The sequence below is a fragment of the Podarcis raffonei genome, chromosome 15, assembly GCF_027172205.1.
Source record: "Podarcis raffonei isolate rPodRaf1 chromosome 15, rPodRaf1.pri, whole genome shotgun sequence".
Lineage (NCBI taxonomy): Eukaryota > Metazoa > Chordata > Lepidosauria > Squamata > Lacertidae > Podarcis > Podarcis raffonei.
In genome coordinates, this window is record NC_070616.1 from 16791182 (window position 1) to 16808795 (window position 17614).

The 17614-nt window shown below is 46.6% G+C and overlaps 1 protein-coding gene across 1 annotated transcript in view; it reads right to left on the reverse strand.

Moving 5' to 3' along the window:
• The window catches only part of ETS1 (ETS proto-oncogene 1, transcription factor), a 103836-nt gene extending 86627 nt beyond the window's left edge, over positions 1 to 17209 (reverse strand). Inside the window, exons 1-3 of the mRNA XM_053366327.1 lie at positions 17090 to 17209; positions 9478 to 9560; positions 1835 to 1979 (exon numbers count right to left, since the gene is read on the reverse strand). Coding sequence (XP_053222302.1) covers positions 1835 to 1979; positions 9478 to 9549 — 217 coding nt within the window. The 5' untranslated portion in view covers positions 9550 to 9560; positions 17090 to 17209. The remainder of the gene's footprint in view (positions 1 to 1834; positions 1980 to 9477; positions 9561 to 17089) is intronic.
• Between the last annotated feature and the right edge of the window lie 405 nt (positions 17210 to 17614).

The following is a 17614-nucleotide window of genomic DNA, read 5'->3' on the forward strand; positions in this document are numbered from 1 at the left end:
TGTCCCGAATCTTCCAGCAGTCACCTTCGTTGGAAGTCCATGACTTCTTGTGTTATGAGAGAGGGAGAAAACCTTTACTGTCCACATTCAGCATGCCATGCATAATTTTACAGACCTTTATCATGTCTCCTCTTATTCACTTTTTCTCTAAACTAAAATAATAATAATCCCAAATGCTTCAACCTTTCATCAAAGGGAAGTCACTCCATGCCCTTGATCCTTTTGGTCAACCTTTTCTGAACCTTTTCCAAGTCCACAATATCCTTTTTGAGCTGAGGCAGCCAGCACTGTACACAGGATCAGGCAGGCCCTGGTTCCACCTAGTCCAGCTGAGCTTGGCCAAAGCAGGGCACTCTGAAGATTTGGTGGACTCAAGCTGCCATAGCTAGGGATGATGGGAGTTGTAGTCAACAACAGCACAGGGCGAGGGGAGCTGCACAGCGCATTGGCTATTCCTGACTTGCCAGAAAGCGGCCCACGAAGGTGGAAGCAGCAGCAGCCTGCTTCCCTAGTTAATTGTCCTCAGCATCAGGACCATTTAGGAACCAGCTTTACACTGAGCTAGACCATTGGCCGATTCTAGCTCAATACTCTTGACACTGACAGGCAGCAGCTCTCTGGGGTTTTAGGCAAGGGACATTCCCAGCCCTACCGGAAGATGGCAGGGCTTGAACCTGAGGCCTTCTGCATGCGAAGCAGGTGTTCTGCCAATGAGCTAATTCCCTTCCCTAATGCAACAGCCCTCAGGAGAACATGGGAGTTTCCTTCGGCCTCACCATCACAAGCAGGAGCCAGCCATCACCAGGCTCCTCCCCACGGGTGCATGAGTTCCATCCCCTGTAAAATCAACCCCTGTAAAATCAATCAAACCATGGCCGGCAGCCATGGTTATTCTTAGTATCATGTATTTATTTACACCCCACCTTTTTCCCTGACAGGGACTCTAGGCAGCTTACAAAAACAAATAAGAAGAGCTAAAAATATATTATTTTTTAAAAACCTAAACATTGATAAGAGTTAAATCTCTCTCTCTCTCTCTCTCTCTCTCTCTCTCTCTCTCTCTGTCTTTCATCCATTAAAATCACACAGATGATTGCAATAAAAGCAACATAGCCAGGACCACATTGCGAGTCTTTGAATTCTAAACCTGATAAATAAATAAATTCAGCAAGTCGTCATCACTTAGAGCATCTGATGCAAAGTCTTTTGTTGTAATGCTTACAACAATCCTCCGAGGGAGGCCAGTACGAAGATTATTACCTACAAGTTCACCTTACCCACTTGACTGCATTGGCGGAACTGGAACTGTTACATGTGCCACATAACACCTGCAAGAATCCATTAGTGGCAGAACCTGCACCTTGGAACTCCCTGCCTCTTGAAACCAGGCAGGAACCTTTGCTGTACCCTTTTCGGCACCTGCCGAAAAACACACTCTTGTTTCGTTAAGCCTGTCTGGGTGCCTAGAAAGTTGGGGGGCGGGTTTCATCTGGTTCAATCTATTAACTTTCTGAAAGTCTTAAATTGCTGTTACTCTTTCCCTATTGATTATTTTATTGTTTCACTTTTTTTGTAAACCTTTCTTTTTAAAAAGCAAACAAACAAGCAATGTGTCAATTTCACGAAAAGGATAAATGAATATTCCCATTTTGCAGACAGTTAGGGTAGATAACTGAGGCTGAACGAGAGAGACCATGTGACGGGGTCAAGAACCGAAGCCGGGCTTCCAGAATCAACATTCCCTCTACACAGCGTGACATGATGGCAGAGGAAAATAAGATTCTGCGTTGGGGAAATAGGAAAATGCCTTTGCTAGAACCAAGAGGAGACCTACCTGTGCTGTGATATTCAAGCCCCGTGGGCACTTCCTGGATGGCAGCTTCGTCCCAGAGTGGGTAGAATGCCCTCTGCTGGTAGCAGGTGGACTGGAACCCACAGGTCGCCCACGGGTCTTCGTAAGGGTTGACATCTCCCTGCCTCTGTGGGAAAGAGAAGCACACCTGGCTGAGCAAAGGTTTCCAGAGGAATGACACCGAAGGCAGTCACCTCCAAGTGTGCAAGCTGGGAAGCATGCAGAGGACCATGATGATCAAGGGTCCAAGCTTTGTGAGGACCAGTTGAGGGAGTTAGGGATGCTTAGCCCGGAAAAGTGGAGTCCAAGAGGAGATACAAGAGCCATCTTTTCAAATATCTGAAGGGCCGCCGCATGAAGCATGGAGCAAGCTTGTTTTCTGCTGCTCCAGAAGGTAGGATCCGAACCAAGGGGCTCAAATTGCAAGAAAGGAGACCCTGACTAAACATTAGGAAGAACTTTCTGGCAGTCAGAGTTGTTCGACAGTGGAACGGACTCCCTCAAAAGGTGGTGGACTCTCCTTCATTGTAGGATTTGAAGTAGATGTTAGATGACCACCTGTCAGGGATGCTTTAGTTGTGATTTCTGCATTGCAAGGGGTTGGATGAGAAGAAAATTGGGGTCCTTTCCAACGCTACCATTCTATGGTTCTTTGAGCCTGGATACAGTGGTACCTGGGGTTACAGACCCTTCAGGTTACAGACGCTTCAGGTTACAGACTCCGCTAACCCAGAAATAGTACTTCGGGTTAAGAACTTTGCTTCAGGATGAGAACAGAAATTGTGTGGTGGCGGCAGTGGGAGGCCCCATTAGCTAAAGTGGTACCTCAGGTTAAGAACAGTTTCAGGTTAAGAACGGACCTCCAGAACGAATTAAGTTCTTAACCCGAGGTACCACTGTAGCTTTGTTTGTTAGAGCATGCTACTGATAACACTAAGGTTGCAGGTTCGATCCTTGTATGGGACAGCTGCCTATTTCTGCATTGCAGAAACTGTCCCATCCTACAGTTCTGTGATTCTTTGAAAGTGACTGGTGCCTTGGCAAATGCTTCTACAAAGTGCACCCTGGTCCACAGGTGCATTTGACGGGTGTTTGGTGCACTCAGTGCATCAAACTGCAGAGTAGGGATAGGGAACCCCTAGGGCTGATTAGGGCAATGTGGTTCTCCAGCTTTTTCTGTGCAGCGTTTGGGATTCTCCCTTAGCTATCCCTTTCCCAGGTCAATCCAGGTCCTCCCTGTCTGCTCTTATCCAGCTGGACTGGGCCCCTGAACTGGAAAGATGCTCCATCTGGAGATGGGGAGAAGCGGGGGTGCACAAACCTCCTATCTGGACTGTACAATGGGAAAACCCACTACTGAATGTGGCTCCCAGGAGGTTCCACACCAAGAAAGGACAACACACACACACCAGCTCTTTGCAGTGTTTGTGTGATTCTCCCTCTCTTTCCCACACAAGTCAAGAGAGACAGAAAGGGCTGAACATGCTGCAAATCATTAGATTCTGAAAAGAAAACAGTTTCAACATAAATGTTGGCAATACTGCCACAGGGCCTTTTCAGTGGTGGCTCCCTGATTGCGGAATCACCTCCCCAGTGAGGTGCGGCTTTCTCCTTCCTTATTAACTTTCAGGATGAATTTGAAAACATCCCTGTTTACATTTGGTGGCTGAGGAAAGACTATTCCCGGCAAACTTGAGATCACTGGACGGAAGAATATTTTTAATCGGAATTGCCTTTAGAATGTTTTTCAATTGAAACTGTACAAAGTGAAACTTTAGATGTTTTTAACTAAAATTGTTTTTAGAATGTTTTGCCGTGCTTTTGTTTTGAAGTTGGGCGTGCATTTGCTGTCCGGGGCTCCTTTGGGAGGAAGGGAGGAATATAAATTCAATGAAGAAAAACAGTCAAACGTTCTTCTATGAGCAGATAAAAACATATACTCAGTAATAACAAGGTCAAGTCTCATGGGTCAGAGAACGCCTGGGCAAAAAGAGATGTCTTTAGAAGACATTAGAAACATGCCCTGACTCCGGTGGTGCAATCGGAGCAGGACTTTAGGGCAGGTGTCCAGTCAGGGAATGAGCTGGAGGAGCCCCCAAAGAACAGTGGGGAGGGGTCCGGCTTCCTACAGGTTGAAGAAAGGGAAGTGATGCACATGTGGTTGTATTCAATGTTAGCCCTACTCAGAATAAACCCTGCGAAATCCATGGACACAACTCCATTGTCGCATTGTCCTTCCTTGGAGGTTTTTAAGCAGAGATTGGATGGCCGTTTGACAGGGATGCTTTAGCTGAGATTCCTGCAATGCAGGGGGATTGGGCTAGCTGTCTCTTGGGGGTCCCTTGCAATGTTATGATTCCATAAAGCAGGGATTTTTTGGGGGGGTGTCTGCAGATGTCCAGATATTGCAGGACTCCCAGTATAACCAATGGGTGGTGCAGTCTAACAACATCTGGAGTGCAACAGATTCCGCATCCCTGACTTGAAAAGATGGAGCCATGTAAGAACTATTATAGCCTTATCAAACTATTGGTCCACTTAGCTCAGTATGGTCTACACTGACTGGCAGCATCTCTCCTGGATTTTCAGCAAGGGAGACCTTACCAGGGATCGAACCTGCACTCTTCTGCATACAAAGCTATGGTCTTTCCCCTAAATCCAGCATCTGAAACTGCCCCATTGCCTGCATCTCTGTTTGAGCATCTCTGCCTTCCAACACTCTGGAAGCAACCCAATGTTAACGCTCTGGCCCGACCCTTGCAGCCTGTTTCAAAACGGAGGGCGGCTTTCTGCAGCCCTTGCTGCCCCACCCATATCCTTCCACCAGCACAGCGGCGGCGCTGTCACACGTCCCTGTCCCCCAGGGAGCTGGGGGAGGCTCAGCCATAGGAAGCGACAGGAAGGCAGGAATAATTTTAGACAAACAACGCCAGGAACTCTGTTTCTTTTTTAAAGTAAAAGGAAAAAAAAGAAAATGGACAAGAAAACTCCCTGGAAGTTGCTGCCACACGAGACCACCCTTTGGAACAGATCTTAGGTCACAAAGCTGCTTTTTGGGGGGGGGAGTGGCTTAACTGGTGAAGGAGCAACCTTTGAGCCCAGGCTTGGAATTGGCCATTTGCTGCATCTACCGTGAGTAGGACCGTAGCTCGGTGGTGGAGAACTTGCCTTGCATACAGAAGGTTCCAGGTTCAATCCCTGGTGTCTCTAGGTAGGGCAGACAGAGAAATTTGCTTGAAACCCTGGAGAACCACTGCCTTCCACAGTGGGAACATTGGTTTCCGGGTGGGAGTTGATCACAGTGTGGATTTGCCACATGTGCCTTCCTCTTAGCACGTTTCTCCCTTGTGTCCTGAGTTCGAGTGTCTTCAAAGCCCATGACACCTTTGGTAAAGGCTGTTCTCCAACTGGAGCGCTTGCAGGCCAGTGTTTCCCAGTTGTCAGTGTTTAACCCTGACCACTGGTCCTGTTAGCTAGGGATGATGGGAATTGTAGTCCCAAACATCTGGAGGGCCGGAGTTTGCCTATACTTGGGGTAGGATCTTAGGTCAAGTGCGGGGAGGCAGCCAGGGCTGTGACAGAGACGCCTGGGTGCAATCCCACCATCACACTCCCCCACTTCCATGCATTGATTTGCATTGCTCCAAAATCTTCTGATATTCTTTGGCTCCATATGTATATTCACGGCTACACATTTCAGGAAAGAGTACATGCAAGCCATGTCTCTGAGCGCTTTATGGGCCCAGAATGCCAAGCAGGATTAATCCAGAAACTGACTAATGCTTCTGGAGAGGATTCCCACGCAGGCTCAGCTTCCACCGATATCAGAAGTTATTAGGATCAAGCCCTGCAAGGGCGACATGCGAAATTCTGACTCCGTCAGAGCAACCACAACATTCCCCAGGCGGGAAAATAACACTGACTGTCTACAGCTCACCACAGAGTCAGAATCCTCAAGCAACAAAACTGCCAGAGCTGGCCTGGGAAGAATTCCACTGTGCAGCATGGCTACCAGTAACTGGATGCCATCACAAACGCCAAGATGATCCAGGAGGGTCAACGCAGGCAAACCGGGGAGATTGACGGACATGTGCGTTGTTGGGAACCCTTCGGCCAAGTTGCCCTTAGTAGCCCCAAGTGCATGAGAGGCAACTTTGAGGCACTCAGGGGAGGGAGATGGCCACTGCAGGGTTGCCTCCAGCACTCGCCCTACTCAGAGTAGAATCACAGAAGTGTAGGGCTGGAAGGGACCCTGAGGATCAACTACTAGTTCAACCCCCTGCAATGCAGGAACGTGCAGCTGCCCCACATGGGGATCGAACCTGCAACCTTGGCATTATCAGTCCTAACCAACTGAGCTCTATGGTGCTGTATGAGCTGCAATGCTTCCCCCACCCCACCCTAGAAAAACTGGCGCCGGTACTCACCATGAAGTTGTTGTGTGTACCCCTGAGCATTCCCTAAAAAAGAGCATTGGCTATATAAGTTATATGAGGCATCATTTAGCCCAACACTCTCGTAATGCAGGTATCACTGCTTAAGAATCCCTGACAGATAACTCCCTGGGGTGGGGGGTGATTATTGTTTTGTTTGTTACTATACTACATGTTTTTGTATTTTTATATTGTAAACTGACCTGTGATCCTCGGTTGAAGGGCAGTAAAGTGCTACCTCGGGTTAAGTACTTAATTTGTTCCGGAGGTCCGTTCTTAACCTGAAACTGTTCTTAACCTGAAGCACCACTTTAGCTAATGGGGCCTCCTGCTGCCGCCGCACCACCAGAGCACAATTTCTGTTCTCATCCTGAAGCAAAGTTCTTAACCTGAAACACTATTTCTGGGTTAGCGGAGTCTGTAACCTGAAGCGTATGTAACCCGAGGTACCACTGTATATAAATTTAATAAATAAAGAAGATAGTGGGCATGCCTAACTTAGGTTCATTTATTTCAATGGGTCTACTCTAAGTAGAACTTAATTGGAGGGATACCAGCCCATGGGTCTTACTCCCATGTTGTAGAAGGTTTGTGGGGTTGTTTTTTTGCACCCGTTGCCTGGCTACAGAAATGCACTGCATAATTCAGAGAAGTGCAAATCTCAAAGGAGGTTTCGACGCACGGATTGTGTCAGAAAACGAGAATGAGGCAACCCTATGGTGTGTGTGTGCAAAAACCATCAACCACAGCCCTTAAAAAACACCACAGTGTGTTTCCCCCACCCCACCCCACTGCTAACCCCAAAAGCAAGCAGGACAATGTCACCACTGGCCACCAAGATCCAGCTTAAACAAGCAGGTCTTTCAGAAATAATATGGCACACATGGGCATAAATAAAGGTACATAGCAAACCGAAGTTATGCCCCCTCTAACAAAAGGCCTATCCTGTCCCGTCCCCCGCAACAAAAATCCTGGCTACAACTCCTGTTTGCCATCTATGGAAAGAAAAGGTGTAACAAGGAAACAGCTTGTGGGGGGTGATAATGGGGGAGGCCAGTTGCCTAGATGGGGCCAGACCTTGGGACAGATGAGTTCAGGGGAAGGAAACTCTTTTTCCTGTTATCCCAAAATAATAGCAGGCTCAGCAGACCTTCTGCCAATGACGTGTTCTGCATTCTTTCCCGGCTTCTGAGGCTCTTCTGCCTCACACGAGAAACACCTCAATACAAAGAGGACCTTATTTTCTTTGAGTGCCATCTCACAGTGAGACCACAGCTCTAGGCTCTGCAAAGTCCCCTGGGGCATTCATGAATCTACCAGGTTCCAACTAGTTTCCCAGGACCCTTCTTTCGAAGTGTGTATTTAGACTCATTGCTGTATCTAGTGTTCTCTGTCCACTAGCTCAGGGGCTGTTGAGCCAGCAGACAAGCGAGGTTTTAACACGTTCTGCAACGTAGAAATCTGGTGTGACCATTGTGCTAGTGTGAAATTGTGCTACAAATTGTGCAATCTATCGTGCAACGAGGTTACCAGCAAACTGCTCGTCCATCCTCTTGCACAACTGGTGCAAAACATTTCACCGGCAGAAGGAGGATCCCACTAAGGCAGCCTTTCTCAACCTGTGGGTCCCCAGATGTTGTTGAACTACAACTCCCATCTCCCCTAGCTAGCAAGGCCAGAGCTCAGGGATGATGGGAGTTGTAGTCCAACAACATCTGGGGACCCACTGGTTGAGAACCACTGCACTAAGGACCTTTAATAGGCACGGGCAAACTTGGCTCTCCAGATGTTTTGGGACTACAATTCCCATCATCCGCTGACCACTGGTCCTGCTAGCTAGGGATCATGGGAGCTGTAGGCCAAAAGCATCTGGAGAGCCGAGTTTGCCTATGCCTGGCCTTTAACCTTGGGTGCAACCCCATGTAAATTGGCAGAGGCAACATTTGTACAAATTTGTCTCCTCTCCTGCACTCTTTGTTTCATGACCCATTTCCTCTTCCTTGGCAATGGCCACTTGATTGCTAACTCTTGAAACTGCAAAGGTGGTGTTTGTGGAAATAGCCAATGCCATCAATGGGTGGATCTTCAGGGTACATGACAGAGCCTGGAGGTGATGCCCAGTGGCTGGGGGCAGATTGGGAGTGAAGCCCAATGTCTTTGCACATGTCTGGGGACAGACCCCAGCACAAAAGCACTCTGTGCATTGAAGACACCCTTTTCTGAGAGGAGGCAGAAAGGCTTTCCCTTCACTGGCAGCTGGCCCAAAGCAAAGGAATCAGAAAACCAGCCCCCCACCCTGGTTGACTGGCAGCTCCCAGTGTGAGGGTCACACCCTGCCGAGATCTCATGCTCCTCAGAATTGCTCCTTGACGGAGGCTGCTCACATCTTCAGATGTGAGTCACCGGTCTAAGCAGGCTGTGCTTGCAATGGAAGGCAGCAGGGAATGTGAAACTCACAGAACCCCCTGCCTTTCACATGAATCAAGACCGACACCCCGAGATCCTTCCTGCATGAGCACCAATTAAAAGGGGGAGGATACCCTGAATGCCTATAACCACACCAAGGCATGTGTGAAGTGGATTATCAGGTGCTGAGATATCAAGGGGGTGAAATGCGCACATGAACCAAGCCCAACCTTCAAGTCCATTTCTTTAAGTTCACTTAGAAAACCAGGAAGTTTGACTTATTGAAGGATGCTTTGCATTCCGCCTTGCATCTTGTTTCATAGAATTGTAGGGTTGAAAGGGTCATGCAGCCCAACCCCTTGCAATGCAGATTCGGAAGTACAGATTACCGTATGTAGGATTGCCTTCAAATACACATTGAATCAAATTTCTCTCCCATCTCCAGCCTGTACAGAAGTCTGCTTACTCCAAAGTCTGAGTGAGCTCAGTGGAACTTCTTCATAGAATCACAGAACTGTAGAGTTGGAAGGGACCCTGAAGAGGATCATCTAGTCAAACCCCCCGCAATGCAGGAATATGCAGCTGTCCCATGCAGGGATTGAACCTGCAACCTTGGCGTTATCAGCGCCATGCTCTAACCACCCAAGCAAGCGCTCAAAGAATTGAATCCTCTGTTTATTCTGAATGTTTAAACTCAGTTGATTTGAACCCTGGCTGAGATCGGTTCATTCCCTGCCTTGTGTTGCCTCCCCACCCAAATATTGTGCCCAGCAGAGCCTTCCTTACCATCACAGCAGGGCGGGCCAGAGGATAGGGGGCTGGGCTTCCATTAGTCGTATCCATATAGTAACTCATCATCTTTGAGGCACCTGCAGAAATGGGAAAGGACCTGTTAAACGAATTCCCAAGAGATGGACATGATGCAGAAGGTGGATTCTCTTGTCTGCGTTGCCTTTAGGCTGTAGCCAATGTTCTCTGTCTGCTGGTCCAAAGACCCTTACGTAGAGTGGGCGGTTGGGTTGTAATGTTGTGCAACAGAGGAACTGAGCACAACAGTCTGTTGTGCAACAAAATTACCAGCAACCTGCTTATGCATTCTCTTGTGCAACAACATCCCACTAGTGCAAAAGCTTTCACCAACAGAGCAAGGATCCCGCTACATGACTTTAACTTAGCGCTAAATTAGAGACAACCCTGTGTTCATTGGACTCAGGCTTCTGAAAAGATGAGGTTGCTGGTACTATTATTATTTAATTGCTTTTTACAGACCACCTCAAATCAGCTTACAAAATATTAAAATGCATAGCAACTGAAACTTTAAAATTCCTAACGTGGAGTAAAATATAAAAACAATAAAAGTGTACCTCAACAATAATAAAATGAATCTGATTCTACCAAGAGCTGAACTCCAAACCAGGCCATACTACATTATGATTAAATGAATATCCAAACACCTGAAGGTTTAGGTCTGGGAGATAATGTTGGCGATGTTGAGCCCAGGTAAGTTTTCCTGGAAAGAATGTTCTGTAATTGGGGAGCTACCCCTAAAAAGGCCCTTTCTTTCATTGCCACCCTTCATAGCTCCCTCACTGGAGACACACAGACACATGTAGGGTGACACATGTGTCTGGTGACACATGTAGGGTTCAGGTAAGTTCGTAAGGAAAGCAGTTTGGGGGCCCCAAGCTGCAGAATCAAGATGGCGGACTGAACCTTAAAAAACTTCCCTGGTTTCTTAGAATACTAAACAATCCAGGGAATGAGTCTGCTATTATATTCCTCCCCTTCTCTCAATGGCAGAAGTTTGAGTGCAGTGTCAACTTGATATTTTGTGAACATACAAAACACGGTCATTTTTCATCATTTCAAAGCCTCATCCCCAGCAATATTTGAGACTCTTCACTCTGAAGGAAACTGGGGAGTTCTTTAAAGCTCAAAGGGAAAGCAGATTTCCATTTATTAGGATGATGGGGGCAGTTCAAAAAAGGAAACAAATCCTTATGGTTGATTGTGACATGAAACAGCTGGCAAGAAAGGCAGAAACTGGTAGTTTCATTTCTTTCTCTGAAGGGCTAGAAATATCTCAATTTAAGCATCTTGGACTCCTCTCACTGATGGATGGATGGATGGATATTCCTGAGATTATACAAGCAATAAAGAGAGCAGTGAGACATGCGATAGTATAGAACCAACACATATGAAAGTATGCAGAGCTCTGGCAAAATGTGCACCATCTACGTAAGTAACAAATATTTCAATTACGAAAGAAGAACACACAAACAAAATATCCCAGAGCTAAGCTATGGTCATTGAAAGCCCACTTTAACTAGTTCCTCAGTTATAGGGAAGGCTGAAGTTGGCTGCTTGGATGAACCAGCAGGAGGACGATCCAGTGCTGAGATCAATCCAACCACCAGGGAAGGTCTTTCTCTGGTTCTCGCTGTTCTTTGATGGTTTGGGGTGAATTCCAGGCTATGATAGTCTGCTAGGGAGAGTGGTGATGTGTCTGGACTACAACTCCCATGATCCCTGACCAGTGGCCACATGGGCTAGGGCTGATGGGAGTTGAAGTCCAACAACATCTGGAAGGCTACATGTTTTCCATCCCGGATTTAACATCTTTGCCCTCCCCCGAAACACAGGAAACAGTTGAGTTCAATGAGACTGCAACCCAGATAGGTTTTTGGATTTACATTTGAACCAAGATGCCCAGTATTGTATTCAACTGACTTTTATTCAGGGTAGACCCACAGAAATTAATGGTCATGACTAACTCCAGTCTATTAATTTAAATAGGTCTACTCTGAATAAGTTTGTTGAGTACAATTCTTGGAGCTTTATAGAAAACATTTGGATGGTATGAAGCTTTAATACTGAATCCTATCTACCAGTAGAGCTCCCATATTTGCAAGGTGAGCTAAATGTGGGCAGCTCCACCAAGACCTTCTTGGTCTCTAAACATTTTGCTGACACTGACCATAACTAGTAGGCTTTCTACCATTCTGTGATTCGAACTACTAGAACAGGCTTCCTCAACCTCAGCCCTCCAGAGGTTTTTGGCCTACAACTCCAATGATCCCTTGCTAGCAGGATCAGTGGTCAGGGATGCTGGGAATTTTAATCTTAAAACATCTGGAGGGCCGAGGTTCAGGAAGCCTGTACAGTGGTACCTCGGGTTACATACGCTTCGGGTTACATATGCTTCAGGTTACAGACTCCGCTAACCCATAAATATTACCTCGAGTTAAGAACTTTGCTTCAGGATGAGAACAGAAATCGGGCTCCCGTGGTGCGGCAGCAGCAGGAGGCCCCATTAGCTAAAGTGGTGCTTCAGGTTAAGAACAGTTTCAGGTTAAGAACGGACCTCCAGAACGAATTAAGTACTTAACCCGAGGTACCACAGTATTAGAACAACAAGCCAGCTGCTTTAGCAAAGAATGAGGATTGCTCTGCAGCCGACCTTTGTCAAAACTCTTTGGCCTTTTGGTGTCTTGGTGCAAGTAAACAAATACACAGTTACAATTACAAACAGATAGCCGAGCTGGTGACTGTGCAAAAAGTGAAGTGGAGCATGTGAAGCGAAATCTTTATAAATGAGCTAACATGATCGCCCGCATCCCAGGGATTTAGACCAGCTAATCAGATATCGTGGTAGTAATAATCCTAAAAACAACAGGTAGTATAGAATGAAGTTGTACTCAAAAATAATGAACTTAAGTTAGTCAGATCCATTAACTTCAACGGACCTTCTCTGAGCAGGACTAGCATTGGCTACAACCTGTTATTCTTACTACAGCAGCAGCATTTCACAGTGTTCAAAGCACATTACCTTTTAAACCTCCAAGTAAGGTAAAGGTAAAGGTAAAGGTAAAGGTAAAGGTAAAGGTAAAGGTAAAGGTAGAGGGACCCCTGACCATTAGGTCCAGTCACGGATGACTCTGGGGTTGCGCACTTATCTCGCTCTATAGGCCGAGGGAGCTGGTGTTTGTCCGCAGACAATTTCTGGGTCATGTGGCCAGCATGACTAAGCTGCTTCTGGTGAACCAGAGCAGCACACGGAAACGGCGTTTCCCTTCCCACCGGAGCGGTACCTATTTATCTACTTGTACTTTGACGTGCTTTCGAACTGCTAGGTGGGCAGGAGCTGGGACCGAACAACGGGAGCTCACCCCATCTCAGGGATTCGAACCGCCAACCTTCTGATTGGCAAGCCCTAGGCTCTGTGGTTTAGACCACAGTGCCACCCGCGTAAGGTAGATCAATATTATTATCCCCACGTATTATCTCTATGTTGCAAGTGGGAACATGGCTTGTCATGAGCTCATAGGGGTGGCCTTAAATGAGCCTGTAGAAGGGGCAAGATTTGAATCTGAGACTTCCCAATTATCACATCAGTCTCACAGCCACCAGACAACACGGGGCTCTTGCCCTTTGGAATACACAACCCCAAATTGGCATCATTCCATACGCCCACAGTGGCCAGTTTTCACTCTGCATCTCCAACAAGCAAGCCATCTATCCTGGCCAGTGAATTTGGGGAGCTGCTACAGGTACAGACTCCAGTCGAGCTATACACATGCGAACGAGTCCTGACTTTCTTCAATTTGGTCCGGGCGGGGGAGGGGGGACTTTTTCTGCTTATAAAATCCCATATCCTGCCTTCCTCTGCTCACCGTTAGCCTCTGAGAACATGAGAGGCAGGGGCTATGAAGGCGTAATTAGTTTTGGCGAACATCACAATCAACAGCAAGGAAGAGGCGGTTGGTAAAACTGACAAGGCAGGAGGTCAAGGCAAGGGCACTTGTGAGGAACCCAGCAGATTGCAGGTTGTGGGTGACCATTAAAGCCACAGAGGGCTGCTCCACTTTAGGTCTCAGTCCCAGAGCGCAGGAGCCGTTGCTAATTAAAGGAAGATGTGGATGGCTGAAAAGGTGCAATGGATAGCAGGGCTCTCAAGCAATTAAACCTTCTTGGCTTTTTGTTCGTTAACTGCTTACCATTGAACCAACTAATTAACTCAGCTTAAATGAATCACAGAATCGTAGAGTTGGAAGGGACATCCAGGTCATCTAGTCCAACCCCTTACAATGCAGGAATCGTGAATGCATATCACTCAGATAGGTGCTTTTTTAAAGACACTTAACATATGGTCTAAAACTGGGGTCAGCAAACTTTTTCATCAGGGGGCCGGTCCACTGTCCCTCAGACCTTGTGGGGGCCGGACTATATTTTGGAAAGAAAAAAAAAGAACAAATTCTTATGCCCCACAAATAACCCAGAGATGCATTTTAAATAAAAGGACACATTCTACTCATGTAAAAACATGCTGATTCCCAGACCGTCCGTGGGCCAGATTGAGAAGACAATTGGGCCAGATCCGGCCCCCAGGCCTTAGTTTGCCTACCCATGGTCTAAAACTCCATCTCTCATTGTTAGGCAAAGAAAGTCCAACTTTAAGATTTTATTTCCCACACCTTCTTACAGTAACAGACCAGAACCAAAGACAGACTCATAGAATTAGACAAGTGCACATCTTGAACCCTCGGCAATTAATTGATTAAAGGTTTAGCTGGTGATTCTACCCATTAATTGGAGTGGGAAGGGGAAGACCTGTTAGGCTACAGGCAGAAATAAATGGGCACCAAGGAAGGAGTGCCAGCTTCCCAAAGGGCAACCCCAGCTCAAGCTCTCCAGTTTGCCATGGAAGCACATCCCATGATGATGTCGTCCTGGTGCCCTTCCCTTCCCCAACTCCACACAGCTGGATGCCATGAGGAAGGAAACATCCCCAGTGATTGCATCATTTACTATGCAGTTGTATAACATGACTGGGGAGAGAAAAGAGAAGAGCTTCTGTGGGTGCTGCAGTTGGTGTGCTGGACATAATTCAGATTCACATTGTTGCTCCTGGGCTGACTTTCAGCCAGTCACCATCTTTCTGCCTAACCTACCTTGCAGGATTGTTCTGACGATAAATTGAAATGGGGGGGGGGGGGAGATCCCTGTAGGAAAGGGAGCTTTTTTAAAAAAAGTGACTTGCTGTTTTCAATGACAGCCCCTGTGACCAGCGTGGTATCTGCTTCCAGTCTTCGCCTTTGGAGAATTATATATATATAAATTTAAAACTTATTAAATTTTAGATTAAATTTTTTCAAACATTTTCACAACAACCATCCAATCAAACAAACACATTGTTTCATACGTTGCCTTCCCACCCTTACCTCAACAGAGTTTTTACTCAGACCTTTTCTCCTGCATTATATATTCATCTACAGTGGTACCTCGGGTTAAGAACTTAATTCATTCCGGAGGTCCGTTCTTAACCTGAAACTGTTCTTAACCTGAAGCACCACTTTAGCTAATGGGGCCTCCTGCTGCCGCTGCACTGCCAGAGCACAATTTCTGTTCTCATCCTAAAGCAAAGTTCTTAACCCGAGGTACTATTTCTGGGTTAGCAGAGTCTGTAATCTCAACCGTCTGTAACCTGAAGCATCTGTAACCTGAGGTACCACTGTATTACAAAATGTTTCTCTATTACAATTATTTTATCGCTGTTCTTCCTCTGCTTTTATCTCAAATCCTGCCTGCAATTTCATTTGACTGTAATTGTTTTTTGTTTGTTTGTTTTTTTAAAGTCCACGAAAGGCCTCCATTCTTTTGCCTTTGGTATTCATTTCTGAACTTCTTGAATTGAAAATAATTGTGGTCTATACAACATCATTTGCAGACCAAGGGCAATGCATATCTTCAGTCAGGTCAAAGGGGCCAGCCAGGCCCAGAGTCGATGGAGAGGTTAGACCCAGTTATGGCTATGATCCTCATCAGTTTCCTACCTTTAATTACCCGCACAAGTCATCTGTCTGCAGACACCTATAAGATGAAAGTGGCAGGCCTTCTGAGGCATTGCTCCTTAAGAGCCATTAAGCAAGGGGAGAGGGATTCCTGCATGATATTCAAAGCCTCCATGGAATTGCTGCCTTTGACAGTATTGCCCAATGCTTTTAAAAGCGTGGTAGAATCCCACATTATGTCTCAATTAGGAACTTGTGGTGGGGAAGGTAAGAACTATTTGCCTGGGCGTAATTTTCTCACTCTCTTTTTGGACAAATCACATTATCTCATGCTTCCACGTTGCAGGAAGAAGCTGTTCTTGTTATTAACTCTCCAGTGGGTACTTTAAAAACAAAAGACAGCTTGATTCTTCAGTCAGTCATGCTGAGGTATACATTGCTCGCTCTCAGGTTAGCCCACCCCACAGGGTTGTTGGGAAGGTAAAATGGGGAGGGGGGAGAACCACGCGCACTACAGGAGCTCATTGGAGGAAAGGTAGACTATCAGTGCAATAAATACATAGGTAAACTGGGAATTTAGCCTCAAAGAGTTTGAGGACTAGTTGAGTACAATGCACCAGCTTAGAAAACAAAATGGAAAACATAAGCTGCAGCTAAAAATTCCCACAATGCTTCCCAGAAATACTGGTCATGCTGGGAGACCGTTCTTCATAATGCACTATTATCTTCCTGCAGAAATGATGTACTGGCCCATTTCTGACACAGGCAACCGAGGCCGACAGCTTTGCTCTTCTTCATTCAAGTTCCATTTTCCTGCTACTACTCTTGTCGATTGTAAGAGAAGGAGTGGAAATGGGAAGGGGGGCGGGCGTGGAGAGAATGAGGATGCTTCAAAACAGACACCAAATATATCTGCATAAGAATCCTAAAGCACGCCATCCAATGTTGATGATTGATAAGATTAATGTTAATATTGTATAATGCAGCAATTAAGGATAAGAATAAAAACATCAGGGCTGGAAGGACAGGAAGTCAAAACGAAAAAATATAAGTGCATGTGAAGTAAATCTAATAAATCTAATAAAAATTAATATTAAAAAGGTAATATTTTTTTATTATCACTGCTGCTAATAAATAGGGTTGTATCGAAAGTTCTTCCCTGGGGAGACTCATTGAAACTAATTCATCATATCCATTAACTTCAACGGGTCTACTCTGAGTAGGGACACAAACCATAGCAACTAGCAGCCCAACTCTGGACACCCTGCGGAATATCCACCTACCGAGCAATGTCAAAGCTTGAGAAATTAGATCCAGCCACTGAGCCCAGAAACAAAGTTCTTCCCTCCCTGCTTTTATTCGTCACCTGTACAAAGCACCTCTCCACTGCGGGAGTTGGAATGGGTGCCTGACTCCAGACTGCAACGTTCCCTCCCTTCTCTGCAACCCCTTCCCCACGGAGTGCTGGAAGAAAAAGCGAGTCATAGGTCAGAAAGCATCGTGGGCTATCAGTGCTCCCAACCTCCAAACGGGGAGGGGGGAAGAGCAAGAAATAGGAAGAAATTACCAAGAAGTAAAGTTTTATACTGGCTTCCTTTGCAACTTGCCTGGGCAGAGAGGAGAGAAAAATGCTGCGCGCGGCTGGAGGAGGTTTTCTTGCTTTCCACGCCTGGCTCAGGACTCTGATCCAACTACCTGGCAGAGTCCTCTTGGCTGGGGCTAAAGAGGATGGAGCTACCACAATGCTCCTAGCAGAGGCGCCTCTTCAAATGGAAAGAGGGGTGTGGCCAGGGGCGCAGCAGGCAAAGGGGCAGCTGGATAAAGCCATCTTTCTCTCCCCCGCCCTCGCTCGCGCATCGCCAGCAGCAGCGCAGCAAGGGAAACCTGGCGCGGTGCCACCGACAAATGCAATTATGCAAGCCAGGAGCCCATCCAAATGAAACTGTCTTTCCGATAGAAGCCATATTGGGCGGCGGGGGGTGGGGGCAGAACAAAATAGCTCATTCGCCTGCCCTTTCCCCCTTGCCCAGGTGGACAGACTAAGTCATGGAAACACAGAACTGTCGAGTTGGAAAGTATCCCGGGGTCATCTAGTCCAACCCCATGCAATGCAGGGCCCCTCCTCCATTCTG